This window comes from Amblyomma americanum, chromosome 8 (assembly GCF_052857255.1).
Source record: "Amblyomma americanum isolate KBUSLIRL-KWMA chromosome 8, ASM5285725v1, whole genome shotgun sequence".
Lineage (NCBI taxonomy): Eukaryota > Metazoa > Arthropoda > Arachnida > Ixodida > Ixodidae > Amblyomma > Amblyomma americanum.
In genome coordinates this window covers 49,955,519-49,973,053 of record NC_135504.1, presented here as the reverse complement: position 1 = coordinate 49,973,053, position 17,535 = coordinate 49,955,519, and the positions used below count along the sequence as shown (strand labels likewise).

Here is a 17,535-nt window from a genome sequence, read left to right as displayed (position 1 = left end):
ACCAAGATGCACAGGGGGACGTTTCTATTTTTTTTTTGTGTGTAGGGCTGAACAACGGGAGAACAATACTTCGATTATTCTCTCTCTCTCTCTCTCTCTCTCTCCCTCTCTCTCTCTCTCTCTCTCTCTATATATATATATATATATATATATATATATATATATATATATATATATATATATATATATATATATATATATATATATATATATATATATATATATATATATATATATATATATATATATACGTCACACTCGCGATATTACAAGACGTGCTACTACGTCCACCGCTATGGACGAGGTAGTGCCTGTGAACACTCTCAAGGTTCGCTTACATAAAAAAAAAAAACCCACGAAAGCAGCAGATTGGACGGCCGTTGCCGTCGCTCAGTTGGCAGAGCACCGGACGCGATATTTGGTGGTCGTGGATTCGGACCCCACCGGCGGCATGGTTGTTTTTTCTGCTGCTTTATAAGGAATTTTCTTTAAAAACTAATTGATTGGCACTACTAATTAAAAATTAATAAAACATTCCCCTGTGCACCTTGGTTTCTGTGGCTGTTAGCTTCCTTCGTATATATATATATATAGTTGGTTACGAAACTAGGTTCCGTTGGCTTTCGCATGGAAAAGGTTAAAGGAAAAAAAGGTAGGGAAGAAAGGGAAAAGGTATGCACTTCTAAAAAGACATTTACCTCGACGTTTCGGCCGTGCTGCAGTATATTATATATAAATTGAAAAATTGAAAAACATAACAGGATTTAATTTACGACGTCTCGGCTGAACTACTAGCCTCGAAAAAGGCTGGTCCTCCCGCCGAAACGTCATGAATTAAATCCTGCTACGTTTTCAATTTCCGGTGACTTTATATTATTATTATACTATTATCCGAGAGCATCGGTGGTTTTCTTCGCCCTTGGTCTTACGCAAAGAATTGCCGCTATACATGGCAATACATTGCAGCAGTGCGCATATGATCCTCCCACCCCCACTGTCCCCGTTTACAAACAAGCGTTTGCGAGACATATGATAGCTTTTATTATATAAGAATAACCAGGTATCAGCCTAAACGATACCACAAAAGGATCACTGGCGCTAACGGAGTTAACTTCGTGGCTGACACTCCACTCATTTGGTAGCGGCTGCTAATGCGCGTTTTGTATCTCGCATCGAAGTCACGGAGAATGCACAACTATCACTCAGTATTTTTATCCAAGTATTTTGGTCAGTTTAGACGTAATTTAGATATTAAAATAGGAATGACACAGCAGCATTCATTCGTGATGCCCAGCGGCAATCAAAATTTATGACGCGAAAAAGGTAATTCAGAGCCTCTTACCCGACAACGATAAAAAGTCACGATCTGTCGCGCGTGTGCACTTGGACGACACAGGCCACAATAAACCGTCGATTGCAAAGCACCAGCTGTCGACGCCGGGTTTCCTGTCCGCTTCCCAGCTGCGTGGTCTACGGTGCATAACGATCACTGATCCAGGAAAAATCTGGCTTCATTTCATGTTCTTCCCGGCTACGACCAACTGCCTGAAAAACTATTCGATAGCGTCATCACGGGCTGCTATTGAAAATACAAGTTCGATGTTTGTAACTAGAAGCTGGTTACAACGTTGAAAGAGTCCGTGACAACGTTGAATGAGTGCATAACTCCCCTTGTATTATGATTAGTAGCTCTGGCGATATTTCAGTGCTTAGCAGTGTTTACACGCAGGCGACTATGCAACGCGTCCTCTTTCCCCCGGATGGTTTCCCAAAGGAGTTTTAGTCGTATTTGTCGCTTAGCAGAAATAAAGCCATTGTAACTCCTGAACGAAATCTGCCCATCTACGCTTAGTAGAAGGGGAGTGTGAAGCAAAACGTGACAAGAAAAAAAATTCCACATTTTGTTGCTTATCACACGCTAACCAGTAAATGAGAAAATATGTTACTCTTGATTCTGCGTCACCAGTCTCACTGCCGAGTTGGTCAAATGCTCCGCAGCCGCTGGGGACTGAGGGATGAGGGTTAATTGGTCGGTTCATAGAAGGTTATGACCAAGTACTGAACTAGGCCGGCCAAATCCTGTTCTGGTGAGGAAGTGCGTTGTTGGTTCTGGTCCTAGAGATCAGGCCGCGGCCACGGCCTGGTTATGCAATCCCACCGACACGCGGATATTTTCTTTCAATCCGGTGCATCGGGACTCGAAAGACAGTCCTCTTGCACGCAAGGCGGATGTTCTACCTCTATTCTATCGCTGCAAGAATCTCTAAGCTCCGAAGAATCGCTAAGAATCTCTGGCTCCGGACAAACTGCCATAGGACACTGAGCCTGGCTATGTTTCAAGCTATAATTTGGTGCAGTGAGGCTAGCCTTGCCGTGTTCTTCAAGGAACTAGCGGGTGTTAGATGGAATGTCATAGTGCTTAGGGAGGCCAGGAGGAAAGTTAAGATATTGTTACGTACTCAGCAGGCACTGAGTGAGTCTGGGGTGTTTATTTAAGAGATTTAGCGACGGGGCGCAGAGCTCAAACCGATCAGACCGACCAGCTTCCTTTTCCTCTACGCTTCTGACCTCCTCTCCTTCGTCGTCTACGCAAAGCACGTTACACTTCCCCCTCCGCAGACGAAGCCTCCCACGGCGAGCTAAGCAGTGTCCCGAGGGCTGAAGCGTTTGATCCGAGCAATATGCACCACATGGGTCTTTCGTGAGCATCGGCCGCTGTCAGTAAGGCGTGAGACGACGTAGTTCAAATCACTGATGCGCTCAAGCACAACAAAAGGGCCAGTGTAGTGGGACAGGTGCTTCTGACACAAACCGCGCTTCCGGAGCGGCGTCCACAACCACACTCGGTCGCCAGGGTCATAGGAGATAGGCTGGTGGCGAATGTCGTAGCTGTGTTTAGAGCGCTGCTGAGAGTCCAAAATGCGAAGGTGGGCAATTTGACGTGCTTCTTCAGCTCGGCTGAGTGTCGTGGCGATGGAAGGCTCATCGTAGATAGAGAAAGGAAGGATGGTGTCGAGGCAGCGGCGTGGAACGCGAGCATACAGGAAGTAAAAGGGGCTGTAGCCAGTTGATTCATGCCGCACAGTGTTGTAGGCGTACGTAATAAAAGGAAGGACATCATCCCAGTTCTTATGGTTAGAATCGACGTACATGGCCAGCAAAGTGGTGAGCGTGCTGTTTGTGCGTTCGACGAGACCGTTCGTTTGTGGCTGATACGGTGTCGAGTGACGAAAATTGCATTCGCAGTGACGAAGAAGTGCTTCGACAACATCCGCAGTAAACTGGCGTCCACGATCACTGATGAGAACGCGAGGAGGTTCATGACGGAGAATGAGAAAGTGCAGGAGAAAATTAGACACATCGGAAGCAGTGGCAGACGGTATAGCTGCTGTTTCACAGTATCGGGTTAGGTGATCAACACACACGATCGCCCAGCGGTTGCCATACGGAGACCGGGGAAAAGGGCCTAACAGGTCGATGCCCACTTGCTCAAATAGAGTGGTCGGAGGCGTGACAGGGTGCAGCTGGCCTGGCGAACACGGTGCAGGGATCTTGAAACGCTGGCACTGGACACAGCTGGCTATGTATTGTTGAATCGTTTGACGCATTTTGGGCCAGTAAAAACGTTCTCGTGTGCGATGAAGGGTCCGGACAACTCCCAAGTGGCCTGACGTGGCATCGTCGTGCATCAGTTGAAGAACAGGGACGCGAAGGCTTTCCGGCACGACGAGAAGGAACCGTGCACCGCCGGGCGTGAAATTCTTCCTGTAAAGTAAACCAGCGAGAATACAGAAACGGGCAGCAGGGAAATGGCCGGCGGCGTCGAAGAGTGCTGTTAACGTCGTGTCCTTGCGCTGTTCAGTCTTGAACTGGATAGCATCAGGAAACGTGGGTGAGACAGAAGCGAGGTAGTCGTCGAAGTTGTCGCCATCGCAAGCAGTCGTCGGAAGCGGCAAGCGCGACAGACAGTCAGCGTTGGCGTGTTGACGACCGCTTTTGTACACGACAGTGAAGTTGAACTCTTGTAGCCGCAAAGCCCAGCGGGCAAGTCGGCCACATGGGTCACGAAGATTCACGAGCCAACAGAGCGAATGATGGTCGGTGCGATGGTAAAAGCATTGCCGTACAGGTAGGAACGAAAGCGTTGCACAGCAAAAACTACCGCGAGACACTCTTGTTCGGTAACTGTGTAGTTTCGTTCCGACTTGCTCAACGACCTACTGGCATAAGCTATCCCATGCTGATCTCCGCCGTGGCGCTGGATGAGCACACCGCCAACCCCGACACCACTGGCGTCGGTGTGAACTTCGATGGGAGCAGACGGGCAAAAATGGCGCAGAATGGGTCCCGACGTCAGGAGAAATTTCAGATGGCGGAATGCAGACTCACAGTCAGGGGTCCACTGGAATGGCACGTCTTTTTGTAGGAGGCACGTGAGTGGGAAGGCGACGTCGGCAAACCGCGGAACAAAACGGCGAAAATACGAGCACAGCCCTAAAAAACTGCGAAGTTCCTTGACTGATTGCGGCGCTGTGAAGTTGGTGACAGCCTCAACTTTCTGGGGATCCGGCCGGACACCGTCCTTTTCAACCAAGTGACCGAAGACAATTATTTGACGTTCACCAAAGTGACACTTCTTAGAGTTAAGGACCAGGCCCGCTCTTTCAATGCAGTCGAGGACGATAGCGAGGCGGCTGTTATGTTCGCTAGATGTCTTCCCAAAGATCACATCATCCAAATAACACAAGCAAATCTGCCACTTCAGACCACGCAAAATAGTGTCCATAAATATTTCAAATGTGGCAGGTGCATTGCATAGTCCAAAAGGCTTGACATTAAATTCATACAGTCCGTCAGGTGTGACAAATGCAGTCTTTTCTTTGTCGTTCGGGTGCATTGGTATTTTTTGCCAGTACCCTGACCTTAAATCAACCGAGGAAAAATATGAAGCAGAGTGTAGACAATCGATGGCATCGTCTATGCGTGGGAGCGGATACACATCTTTTTTTTTGTGATGGCATTTAGGTGACGATAGTCTACGCAGAACCGCCACGTATTATCTGTCTTTCTCACTAGGATCACTGGGGCCACCCAAGGGCTTGAAGATTCCTGGATAACTCCTCGGTTTATCATGTCATGAACTTGCTGGTCTATTATCTCACGTTTGGTTGGTGATACACGGTAAGGCCTTTGTCGTATTGGAGGTGCGGATGCAGTATCGATCACATGATGAATGCGAGAACGGGGAATGGGTACTGGAGGGTCTCTGGAAAAATCGAACACTGTGACATGCTTCGAAAGCAGTCCCACCAAAATGCGACGCTTGTTCGTGGAAAGGGACTTATTAATCATGGCCTGAACTTTGGACTCTTCACAGGGGTGTCCCGGTTCTTCAAAAGCGTGATCACTGAGCGCCACAACAGAAACCGACAAGCCTTCCTCAAAATAGGCAAGCTTCATGCCACGAGGTAACACGGCGGGCTCTTCCGAATAGTTCACTGTCCACAGCGTGGTGTGGCCGCCACTAGTTACGCGGACTACGCAACAGGGCACGAGGACACTCTTCTTAGCACACGTCAGTGCAGTGGGTTCCACCACGGCATCGAAGGCATCACACAAAATTTTCGATGAAACAACCGGCACAAATCCGGCAGACATCGCCGGTACAACTGTGTCCTCTGACACAGAGAACGCTCCGAAATCGAGAGGAGATTTCCACAAGAGCCGAAATCAGAGTTGCGTCCAATGAAATCCCTCCAGTACGACAGTCTAATGTGGCACCGCACTGCTGCAAACAGTCAATTCCAAGTAAAACGTCATATGTGGAACGTGACAGCACAGCAAATTCAGTCCTGAACACTTGACCACCGATAATAACGTTCGCAGAACAGACACCAAGGGGAACTAATGCTTTACCCCCAACACCCCCGAAACACCACAGCCTGATCCCAACCAAACATTACTTTTCGACCCAAACTATTATTGAAGTTCAAACTCATTATAGATACTGTCGCACCGGTATCTACTAACGCCATAGTTCGAATTCCTTCGATAAACACTTCAAGTTTGTTCTTTAACATAAACACGGGAAGAGGGATTGATGACATCGACTCGCCGGCAGCCTCACCTCCATCGGCAGCGCCGTCTAGTTTCCCGGAGGAGGCGAGCGGCGTCGAGGAGATGGTGAGCGTCGTTGACGTGAAGGTGGTGGTGTCAGGCTGCGGTCGGAGGCAGGCGAGGTGTTTCGCAGCAATGTCGCACGGTGGCTACCCCAAGAGGATGTTGGCGTTTGGTGCTGAACGTCCGCATCGGGGTTGAGGGAAGTGTTCGGCCACAGGCGATGGTCTGGTTGCATCGGGCCTCGTCGGCGGCAGTATCGGGATACATGTCCGGTCATGCCACAGCGGTAACACACAAGTGGCGGGCGCCAGCGATCAACGTATGATGCTTGCCAAGCGTGGTCAGAACGTTGGTTGTAATCATCTCGAGGCTGTTGTCGCGCCAAGTCGCCTGTGTAGGCACGCCGTCTTCCCACAGACTGGTAGGCAGACTGTACCTCGCGGGGTCTCCGATCGGCGAAGTTCTGCGAAACGCCAGCTGGAACCCAAGAAGCAGATGGTGTTGCGGGCTCTGCCTGCAATGCGCAATCATCTTGCTGGGCGTCATCCTGGCGCACAGGGTCTTGATACCGGAGGAGTTCCTCGCGCACAATTTGGCGAATCATGTCAGCCATTGACACTGGAGCAGCGACGTCAACGCTGGCGATGGAGGTGACATTCGCCAGGCGCCCAAATTTCGGCACAACACGACGAAGCTTCAAAGCCTCGAACGCTGTGCAATGCTTGATGACGTCGGCCGTCGACTTTAAGCTGTCTTTGCTAATAAGGAAGTTGTATACATCTTCAGCAATTCCTTTAAGTAAATGTCCGACCTTATCTTCTTCAGGCATCCGCGGGTTCACTAGCCTGCACAACTTTACGATTTCTTCAATGTACATGGTGCAAGTCTCACCAGGTAATTGGGCCCGTTGAAGCAACGTCTGTTCGGCGCGTTTCTTTTTGGCAGAGCCGTCACCAAAACATTTCTTTACCTCTTCTATAAAACGTTCCCACGTGGTAAGAGAGTCTTCATGGTTATCAAACCAAATCAGCGCTGTCGCTTCCAAAAATACGACGTTGGCTAGCGTCACTGTGGCTTCCCAGCCGTTATAGCGACTCACCCGCTCGTAATTAGTCAACCACTCGTCAACGTCTTCATCGGACCTTCCAGCAAAGGTGCGCGGTTCGCGGTGATGCTGCCAGTGGCCCGCCGCGGGTGCTGCTTGCTCGGCGCCGCCGTCCTGAGGCATATCCAGAGGAAGTGGTGGCAATCCGACAAATCTGCGGCTGCGTCGAGGAACAGGGGAATCCGTGGTGATACCCAGCAACGTCCACCACAACTGTTACGTACTCAGCAGGCACTGAGTGAGTCTGGGGTGATTATTTAAGAGATTTAGCGACGGGGCGCAGAGCTCAAACCGATCAGACCGACCAGCTTCCTTTTCCTCTACGCTTCTGATCTCCTCTCCTTCATCGTCTACGCAAAGCACGTTACAATATGCACTATACTAAAAGGCTGGCACGTATTGTGGTACCGTAGATTGGCGGACGGACGAAAACTATGTATGGGGTTCTTCATCATTCAGGATATAGCTGTCAACGTGAAATTCTATAGATTTAACGAAAGGGCGGCAGCGATTGTAATTAGGCTTAATAAGAGGTACGAACGGAAGGTGGTGCAGGCCTACGCGCCTACATCCAGCCATGATTACCAGATCGTTCAAAGCTTCTATGAAGACATGGAATTGGCAATGAACAAAGTAAAATCACAGTATACTGTGCTGATAGGCGACTTCATTGCGAAGGTAGTTAGAAGCAAGCTGGAGGACGGGAGGTAGGCGACTCTGGCATAGGATTAGCAGGGGGGAGTTAGCAGTAGAATTCCCAGAGATAAATTTACGGATCATGAGTACCTTTTGCAAAAGAAAGAACAGGAAGTGGACGTTGAAGAGCATCAATGGTGAGACTAAAATGAAATCGACTTCATACTGTGCGCTCACCTTGGCATCGTGCAGGATGTAGAGGTCCTCGGAAAGGTGCGTTGTTTCGAGCACAGGATGGTAAGGTTTTAAATTAGCTGAGACTTAAAGAGGAAACATGTTGACCAGAGACGCCGTGAATTCAAGTATTTATTCGAATAGCAACACGAAGATAACAGCCAAATGATTCAGGGGCTTCGCCTTATAAAGGAAGCCTGGATGCAACCGAGGCATACCATTGGTTAGCGATACAATAGCACACGTGCACACTAGCCGCGTACAACAGATACGCGGCGCACTGTAACAATGTGATAACAGACGTGATAATCTCTGACAAGATACAACACTTCCCCTCCAGCAAGATCAGAAGCTGTCATATGTCAGATGTTCTGGCTCCGCTTATCACGAGCGCTGCGCCTGGGTAGCACAGGGGAACCGGCATCACTTTTTTCCGACGTTGATGCATTTTGGGCTGCCCTTGCGAGTGGAGAACCATCACTTCGATCTAACACTGGCCGCTTTGAGGTGGGTGCAAGGAAACGTTCACTTTCGAGCAGGTCACTTGCAAGTGGTAAAGGGACACCATTTTCTTTTACAACAGTAGGCTTTACACAAGAATGTCGCAAGTGATCCGCATGCACAAACCGTGTCTGTCCATCCACAACCACAAGGTAAGTCATTGCCGATTTCACATCCACGACCTTGCCTGGACGCCACTTCACCTGTTCCCCACTTACCGAACGCACAAACTCTGCATCACCAACAGAAAATACTCTAGGTGAACTCCTCCGCCTGTTTGCTCTGCGGACATTCCTCTCCGATTTGGAATTTATTGCATCTTGCAGATTTGGTTTCAATAACGATAACCTTGTGCGCAACTTCCTCCTCAAAAAGAGTTCATCATGTGTTTGGCCGGTGAATGTTTGCGGCGTTGTTCTATAAGCGAACAGAAAATTGTCGGTTCTGTGCTGCAGTGACATGAAACTCTTATTCCGCTGATCTTCGAGCAATTTTTTTTTTAACAGAGACTGTTTCACTGTTTGGACAGCATGTTCTGCCGACCCGTTCGATTGAGAGCGACATGGCGGAGTAAGCGTGTGCTTGACCCTGTTTGCCAACAGAAATTCCTGAAACTCTTTCGCGCGAAATTGCAGCCCGTTATCTGCGACTACCTCGGTCGGGAGACCATGACTTGCGAACAACGAGCGCACTGTTTCGATCGTAAATTGCACGTTAGTTGACGTCATGACTCTTACTTCCAACCATTTGGAATAGGAATAGACAGCTAAAAGAAACATCTTGTTTTCTTTTTCTGCAAAGTCTAAATGTACCCTCTCCTAACTGTTTTTACACCATTTCCAAGATGAAAATGGGGCTAGTGGCCCCACAGCTTTTGTGTTTTGACAAATTTCACGCTGCTTCAGAGTTTGTTCCATGCAGTTGTCTATCTGTGGCCACCAAACCATTGACCTTGCTACTCCCTCAATCTTTGTAATGCCAATGTGTTGATCAAGCAGCAAACACATGACTTTCCTTTGAAGCGACTATGGTATCACAACTCTGTTGTTCCACACCAAACAACAGCAGTCTACTCAAAGTTCAAATCGCCTCACAAAGAAGGGCTGATAATGAGCGTCTACAGCACGTGGCCATCCGTGCCATACCATTTCAAGAACAGCACTCAGAACTGAATCTTTCCCAGTTTCACGTTCGATACCTTTCACAGTCAAAGGGAGGTTATTTAGAGGTGAGAAATAAAGAAAATTCTCCTGCTTCATCACCGGTTTCTGCCAGTGGAAGGCCTGACAATCCATCTGCATTGGCTATCTTTGTTCCTGCTCTGTGCACAATGTGAAGGTTTTTGTTTGCAAGAAAAATTCCCCAGCGATGCACACGAGTTGCAGCTACCGCATTTGTGTGGTGTTTTGCCTCAGAAATTACGGCGAGTGACTAGTGATCAGTGATCACATTGAAACTACGCCCGTACAGATATTTATGAAATTTTTTAACTCCAAAAACAACCGCGAGGGCTTCTTTTTCCCCCTGCGCATAGTTACGCTCGGCCGGGGTCATTGTTCGCGATGCATACGCAATCGGTCGCTCTGCGCCCTCAAACACGTGAGATAGCACTGCGCCTAAACCATAAGCAGAAGCGTCACATGTCATTTATTTCCTTCGTTACATCGTACAGTTCCAAGGCCATGTCTTCACTGATCAAGTTTTTACAGCGATTGAAACATGCGTCAAACTGGCTCGACCATTTCCATGTGCTGCCCTTGCACAACAGTTGGTGGAGAGGTTCTAGGACATTTGTTAGATCAGGCAAAAATTTGGCGTACTAGTTTACAAGGCCCAAAATGCCTTTAGTTGAGTCACATTACTTGGTTTTGGCGCTTCTCGAATCGCCTTCACTTTTTCCGCTGCTGGGTGTACGCAGTTCTTGTCCAGCTCGTGTCCCAAGTAACAAACACTTTCTTGAAAAAATTTTCATTTGAGGTGTTTACACGAACGCCATGCTTACTGAGAGCTTGTAGCACATGCTCGGAACGCTGATAGCACTCTGTCAGGTTTTTTCCGGCTATTAACACATCATCCAGGTAACAGGCAGTACCATGGATGTTTTGTAAAACCTCGCCCATCACGGCCTGATGAAACATTGCAGGTGCGCTTGCCACGTACTCAGTACGGAAATCGCCGAAACCTGAAAAGTCCTATGTGCGTATTCACCGTGAGCCGTTCCTGTGCCCGCTCATACAGCTCAAGCTGCAGGTAAGCTTTGGACAAATCCAATAAAGTGAACATGGTTCCGCCAACCACTGATGCGAATATGTCCTCCGGTAGGGGCAGTACATAGTGGTCGAGTTCGATTCCCTGATTTACAGTGACTCTGTAATCACCACATATACTGATCTCTTTTACTGCTTTCTCTGGCACGATTACGAGTGGTGTAGCCCAAGCACTGTGCCTGACCCTGTACACCACACCAGCTTTCTCAAGGTCTCGCAATTCATTCTTCACTTGTTCACGCAAAGCATATGGAACTGGTCTCGCCTTACAAAAGGTTGGTTGCGCATCGTTTTTCATTTGGATGTTACCAGTGAATCCTTTGATCGAACCATAGCCTGGTTCAAACACTTCACCGTACAGCTGTTCTAACCTCTTGTCGGATTCCGCAGCTACCATCTTCCTGCCACCCTGTACGTTATCCACGTCATGCTGCAACTGCTGCACAGCACTGTGCAGATAAACTTTAAGCGCCGTTATCCAATCGCGACCTAGAAGCGTCGGTATGCGAGCTTCATTTTCTTGCTTTGCAACTATCAGAGGCAGATTGTAGCTTCGGTTCTGATAAGAGACACTGACGTTCGCCACACCTTTCACTTTGAGTGCAGTGCCATTATACGCACCTAGACACACGTCATCTTTGGAAGATGGGTGGTTAGGAAAAGTTTCATCAAAGTCTCTCTCAGACATTATGGTTACAGCGACTCCTGTGTCGAATTCCATCGGAGTCACCTTGCCGTTTACTTATACTTTAAGCACAATATGCGGAGAGCTATAAACCTTACTCGTTGTACAAACTGCAAGTAAATCGGTTGCAGACACTGTCGTCAACTATGTGCACGATCTTTCTTTTGCACATTTTCGCTACATGACCTGGCTTTGAGCATTGGAAGCACGTACTATTGAGAAAAGGGCAACTCACTGGCGCGTGCAGTCCGCCGCATCTATGACAGGTGTGAACCTTCCTTTTCCCACGTTGCTTCCATGCGCTGTTTTGGGAGGCCCGCTGCTCGTTGCTAGCGGTGTTGACCTTCGTTACGTGTCGCTTTCCTGGCGTGGTGTGTTCCCGACGCCAGTAAACGTCGGCAGGATGGGCGGTTGACCCCTCCGGCAGCATTTCTCGGGTGTCTTTCTGGGCAGTTTCCAAGGCGTTGGCGATTTCGCAGACTCGCTCCCAAGTGACTTCGACGTCGTCCGACAGAGCAAGAAGACAGCATCGAATCGAATCATTTCCGATTCCAGCAATCAGTCGATCCCGGAGCGCTTCTTCCAAAAAACTTCCGAACGAACACATTGCAGCCAATCTTTTTAGCTCAACGATGAACTGTTGCAGGCTCTCGTTCGGCTCTTGCTTTCGCTGGTAGAAGTGATAACCCTCAGTAACCACAGACCGTTTTGGAGCATAGTGCTTTCAGAGAGCTTCTGCAGCTACTTCGTACAGAGTCGATCACACTTGTCTAGAGCGCTTGAGCGGTACAGTCCATTGGAAATATAGCGAAATAATCAAGTACGTATTGACATTCATTGATAACTGCGCTGAAGAGCAGCCGAATAGACACATGAACCGCACAGGAACCACCACCTCACCCTCAGCAAAGCAGCTGCGATATGATTTGACTTCTCTTGCTCCCCAGCACACCGCTCGAGCGAACTAGACAAGTGTGATTGACTCTGTACTTGACTTCCTGAAAGCATTTTCACCCAGGATTATCAAGAAGACTCGCAACTTCTTAGTTGCGCCTACTCCGTTGGCGGTTGCATACAGGTCGAACCTTTCCACGTAGACGTCGATATTGCCAGAGTCAGGGCAGAACTCGGCCAGAGATTCCAGGGTGGTGGTCATCATTGAGGTCCTCGCTTGCCGTGCGTCGTCGTCGTTTCTGAAGGCTCGGTCATTGCCTCAGCCCGAACGATCCCATCTTCGTCGCCATGCTGACCAGAGACGCCGAGAAGTCAAGTATTTTTTCGAACACCAACACGAACAGACAAATGGTTCAGGGGCTTCGCCTTACAAAGGAAGCCTAGGTGCAACCGATGCATGCCTTTGGTTAGCGATACAATAGCACACGTGCACACTAGACGCGTACATCAGATACGCGGTGCACTGTAATAATGCGATAACACGCGTCATAATCTTTGGCAAGATACAACAGAATAGATTAAAGTTGTAAAGTGGAAGCCCATTAACGATTTAGCCATGAGAGTAAAAATACAGGAATTCAGGATATTACTGCTGAACAGATATTCAGCTTTAAGTGAGAAAGACAATCTTAATGTCCAAGCAATGAATGATAATCAAACCGCTTTGATTACGGAGTCCGCATTAGAAGTAGGCGGCAGGATGGTTCGACAGGATACTGGAAAGCTATCTCAAGAGACAAAAGATCTGATTTATTATCATCAGGCTGGCTACGCCCACTGCAGGGCAACGGCCTCTCGCATGTCTTTCCAGTTAACCCTGTCCTTTTTAAGCTTCGAACACCGTATCCCCACAAACTTGTTAATCTCATCTGTCCACCGAACTTTTCGCCGCCCTCTGCTACGCTTGCCTTCTCTTGCAATCCACAGCGTTACCCTTAAGGACCAGCGGTTATCTTGCGTTCGCATTACATGCCCTGCCCAAGCCCATTTCTTCCCCTTGATTTCGACTAGGGTGTCATTAACGCGCGTTTGTTCCTTCACCCCCTCTGCCCGCTTCTTATTATGATTATTCTTGATATTTACGTATTGTACCCAATGGGCATTGCAACTGAATTTTGCATCCCATGAATGTCCTAAACGTCCACAGAACGTCCAAGGGAGTACCAGTGCCTATTGGAATAACCCGCTACGTGTCTAAACGCTAGAATTGAATATGATGTTGACTATATTGGTTGTATTTTTGCGGAGAAAAAAATTCGGCAGAAACAACTAAGAAAGCTTACATTTGGGAATGCGAAAGCATTACTGTTCTTGGGCGCAATGCTTACGCGTAATGTTTGTACAGTCGGGGACAAAAGTCTCTGGGTCACGCGTTCCTCAAACGATACCGATAGCTCTGCTATTACCGTCGGTTGGACACTGCACTTGTGGAGGTGAACGAGAAAATTTTGTAATATCATCATCATAAGTGTGGCCTGCAGCCGCCGGATAATAATAGAGCTATTGGCTTTGTTTGAGGAACATGTGGTCCACCGATTTTGTCCCCGACTGTACATGCACTCAAGTTTTTTTTTCTACCGGTTTATGTGTCTGCGTAGTCGTTGCGCAGTAGAACGAAAAGGTTGGCAATCTCTCGCAGCCCGGCGATGAGGTTGGCTGACTTTGCAGATCGTGGACGCAATACGTCTACAGGCGTTTGGTTGGTTCGGACGTCCACGCCCACGCGCCCCTTCAGTGTCGCCGGGTACCTGCCGGGGAAATAGGTAACCAGAGCGCTCCCAGTCTGGTGTTCGGTCATCATGGGACCTCAACGCTCGGAAAGTGGACCCAGCTCGGTCTGGGAAATCGCCCTGTTTGCAGGGGCGGTCAACTTTTGACCGAAACGATGGTCTTGTTGCAGAGCAGCCACCTCGCATTCGGGGGGTGCTGGGTTCTATCCCCAATGACGCCGGGTTCCCACCTGTTTTCCAATGGGTACAAGATTTCCCCCGGACTGGTGCTCAGCCCTTTTGTGGTGAACTGCTTGGTAAAATGGCCCTGCACGAGATCAATCTTGTAGACAAAGTTGAACGTGTTCAAATATTTCCAGCAAGGTTTATATTTTCGTCTTACCAAAGAACGCAGTCAGTATCAAAACTTCTTTTACGAGCGCAGTTACCAACATTGGCTATTCGCAGAAAAATTGCTAGGCTAAAGTTTTTATCAGCTTTATCATAGTATGTTCAATCTGGATTCCAGCTTGTACTTGCGGCCACCCGGAAGATTGTCATCGCGTACTAACCATCTTTTTGCAGTTATGCCGTACATGCCGAGGATTGGTGTCTTTAAGTTTTCGTTTCTGCCTAAAGCATGTATAGAATGGAATAACCTTGACCGACGCGTATTCGACAAAACATATTCACTTTAAACCTTTGTAAAACAGCTGGAACTGTGTTGTATTGACTGATTATCCCATTCCCACCTTGTAGCAGCCCGCAAGGGCTAACAATATTTGGAAATAAATAAATAAATAAATAAAAATTGCATTGACGGACCAGTGATTCGTTCCTCCGTCAAGCAACCCTAAATCCGCCTAGTGCGGTAAAAGCCCACTTGGGGCTCTTTCTTCTCGCAAAATAAGACAGCCGGAAAAACCGGACTTGCCGAAGACCGCAGCCCGCCGCTGTGGCTCAGTGGTTAGGGCGCTCGACTACTGATCCGGAGTTCCCGGGTTCGAACCCGACCGCGGCGGCTGCGTTTTTATGGAGGATAAACGCTAAAGCGCCCGTGTGCTGTGCGATGTCAGTGCACGTTAATGATCCCCAGGTGGTCGAAATTATTCCGGAACCCTCCCCTACGGCACCTCTTCTTCCTTTCTTTTTTCACTCCCTCCTTTATCCCTTCCCTTAAGGCGCGGTTCAGGTGTCCAACGATATATGAGACAGATACTGCGCCATTTCCTTTCCCACAAAAACCAATTATTATTAAGACCGCAGTGATATTCTGAGGTTAGTTTTCTCTTCGAACTGCTGCTGATGCTGCTGTGTGCCAGCGGATCAATGTTCGGCGAGAGTTGTGCAGCCTGTCGAAAGAACTGCAGGCGACGGTGTGTGCGCCTCGCAAGAAAGGAGCCGTCGTCGCGCAGACACCGTGGCGCCTAGGTAGTTACCTTCTCTGCGGAGGGGCTGCTTTGTCCTCATGGAGGAGGAGAGGCCGTTCCGCTAGGGCTTGCGCTCTCCCAGTGACAGCGCGTCGAGGCTTTTCTCGCGTTCGAACTGCGTTGGCCTTTGGTAGGCTGCGAGGTCGTTCGAAACTGGGCTTGCCCCGCGAGGGACGCAGCGGGATTTACGGAGCTTTTCCCAAGGGAACACCCCAAAAGAAAGCCGGGCGCCAGGCCGGTGTTACGTTTCGCCTACGACGCGCGGTATAGCCGGCGCGGATGCAACGGACGCCGCGGCTTCGTTCAAAGTGGCGGTCATTTTGGGCCCGTTCATCGCTGCCGCAACGCCTCCCGCCAAGCGCGTCCAGGCAGGTTTCAGTGCCACGTGTCGTCGTGCGTGCGTGTGTGTGTGTGTGCATGTTGGTGCCCGCGCTTGTCAAAGCGCGGCAGCCGGGGAGAGGAGCTCCCCAACTCGGAGGCGAGGAGGTCTGACCGGCGCCGGCCCGGCGGACGCGCACGTCACGTCTGAACATGTCTGAGCGTCGCCGTATCGGGCGCCTCATCCCAAGCCGTTCCTTCTTGCCCTCGACTCCGTGGGTATAAAGGGAGCTGCCCCGGACGCCAAAGAGACTTCGATCTCTTCCTACGAGTAACGTGGTCGCCCTGACCGGCTGCTCTTTTGCGATGCCAGAATAAACAAGTTGTTCTGTTGCCAGTCGACTCATCCTTTGCCGGGACCTTCGGATGTTTCCAGCTTTGCCCCAGGCCGCCAGGCCAACGCTACCCTTGGGGCTTGCAACCCATTTGCAACACCTGGTTGCCAGCGGTGAGATCCCGACAACGGAGGCCAGCAGCGAAGATATGCGGTCAACTGTATGCTGAGCAGCACAACGACCATGCGGGAGCAGTGCAACGAGCCCTGTGTGATGACTGGTTGCCTGCAGCGGAACGACTGCGCTGAATTCTTGGCTGCGAGGTTTGGTGAGTGCGGGACTTTCTTCTTCTGAGTTTTGCCAGGCTTTTGTTAGTGTCAGAAACAGAGCTGGTAATTGTGTTGTCGTTGCTGCCGGGTTAGTTTGCGGCAAGACAATAGTAGGCAGTAGAGAAAGCAGCATTCGGAGCAGCCATGGATTTGAAGTCGTTGCGCAAACCGAAATTGCTGGAGCTTGCAAGAGAGTTGGGTCTGGATGTCTCAGACAAACTCAGAAAACCAGAACTGCTAAGGGCTATTCTTGAGTTGGAGGCTGAGGATGATGAGCTGTCGGAATGCCTTGAGACCATTGAGGAGAGGGAGCAAAAAGAGAAAGACGAGCGCGAACGTAAAGAGCAAAAAGAGGAGCGCGAACGTAAAGAGCAAAAAGAGAAAGACGAGCGCGAACGTAAAGAGCGAAATGAGAAAGACGAGCGCGAACGTAAAGAGCAAATAGAGAAAGACGAGCGCGAACGTAAAGAACAAAAAGAAAAAGAGAAAGAAGAGCGCGACCGTCAACACGCTTTGGAAATGAAGCGTCTCGAGGTAGAGATGGAACGCGCTCGTAATGGAAGTCAGGCACACGGTGCAGGATTTTTTTTTTTATTCGAGAAGTGTGCCATGAGGCATAAGTTGAAAAAGGAAAGGGGGGAAGGAATGCACGGGATTGAAAGTTAAAAGAAGGAGTGAAGAACCGTTGCGCTGAGGTAGTCGCAGAGGTTGTTAATGAAACGGTTGTCCATTGTCCACTTCACGAAGTCACTTTCGCGGTTCCACCGCAGGCCCACCTCCCTGAGGAGCCGTTTTCTGATAGCAGCCGTCGCTGGGCACGTCCACAACAAGTGCTGCACATCACATATGTCCGGTGCAGCGCCACAGTGAGGGCACCTGTCAGGTAGTGGCAGATCTTTGGCACGCCACCGA

The 17,535-nt window shown here is 49.3% G+C and overlaps 1 protein-coding gene and 1 pseudogene across 1 annotated transcript; both read right to left on the bottom strand.

Moving 5' to 3' along the window:
* Positions 1-3,688: 3,688 nt before the first annotated feature.
* LOC144102362 (uncharacterized) lies at positions 3,689-7,348 on the bottom strand. Its single transcript, XM_077635653.1, has 3 exons — positions 6,557-7,348; positions 6,128-6,218; positions 3,689-3,765 (listed from the first exon to the last, which is right to left on the bottom strand). The coding sequence occupies exons 1-3, from the start codon at positions 7,346-7,348 to the stop codon at positions 3,689-3,691; spliced, it is 960 nt and encodes a 319-aa protein (XP_077491779.1).
* Positions 7,349-10,756: 3,408 nt separating this feature from the next.
* Positions 10,757-12,704, bottom strand: LOC144102361 (uncharacterized; annotated as a pseudogene).
* Positions 12,705-17,535: the final 4,831 nt, after the last annotated feature.

Excerpts from the sequence above, each read along its gene's own strand:
- LOC144102362 (XM_077635653.1), bottom strand. The coding sequence starts at position 7,348 with ATGCCTCAGGACGGCGGCGCCGAGCAAGCAGCACCCGCGGCGGGCCAC. Across the intron at positions 6,219-6,556 it reads CCGATCGGAGACCCCGCGAG|CCTGACACCACCACCTTCAC; the intron begins GTACAGTCTGCC and ends CTCCGACCGCAG. Across the intron at positions 3,766-6,127 it reads AGACGGCGCTGCCGATGGAG|GAAGAATTTCACGCCCGGCG; the intron begins GTGAGGCTGCCG and ends TTTACTTTACAG.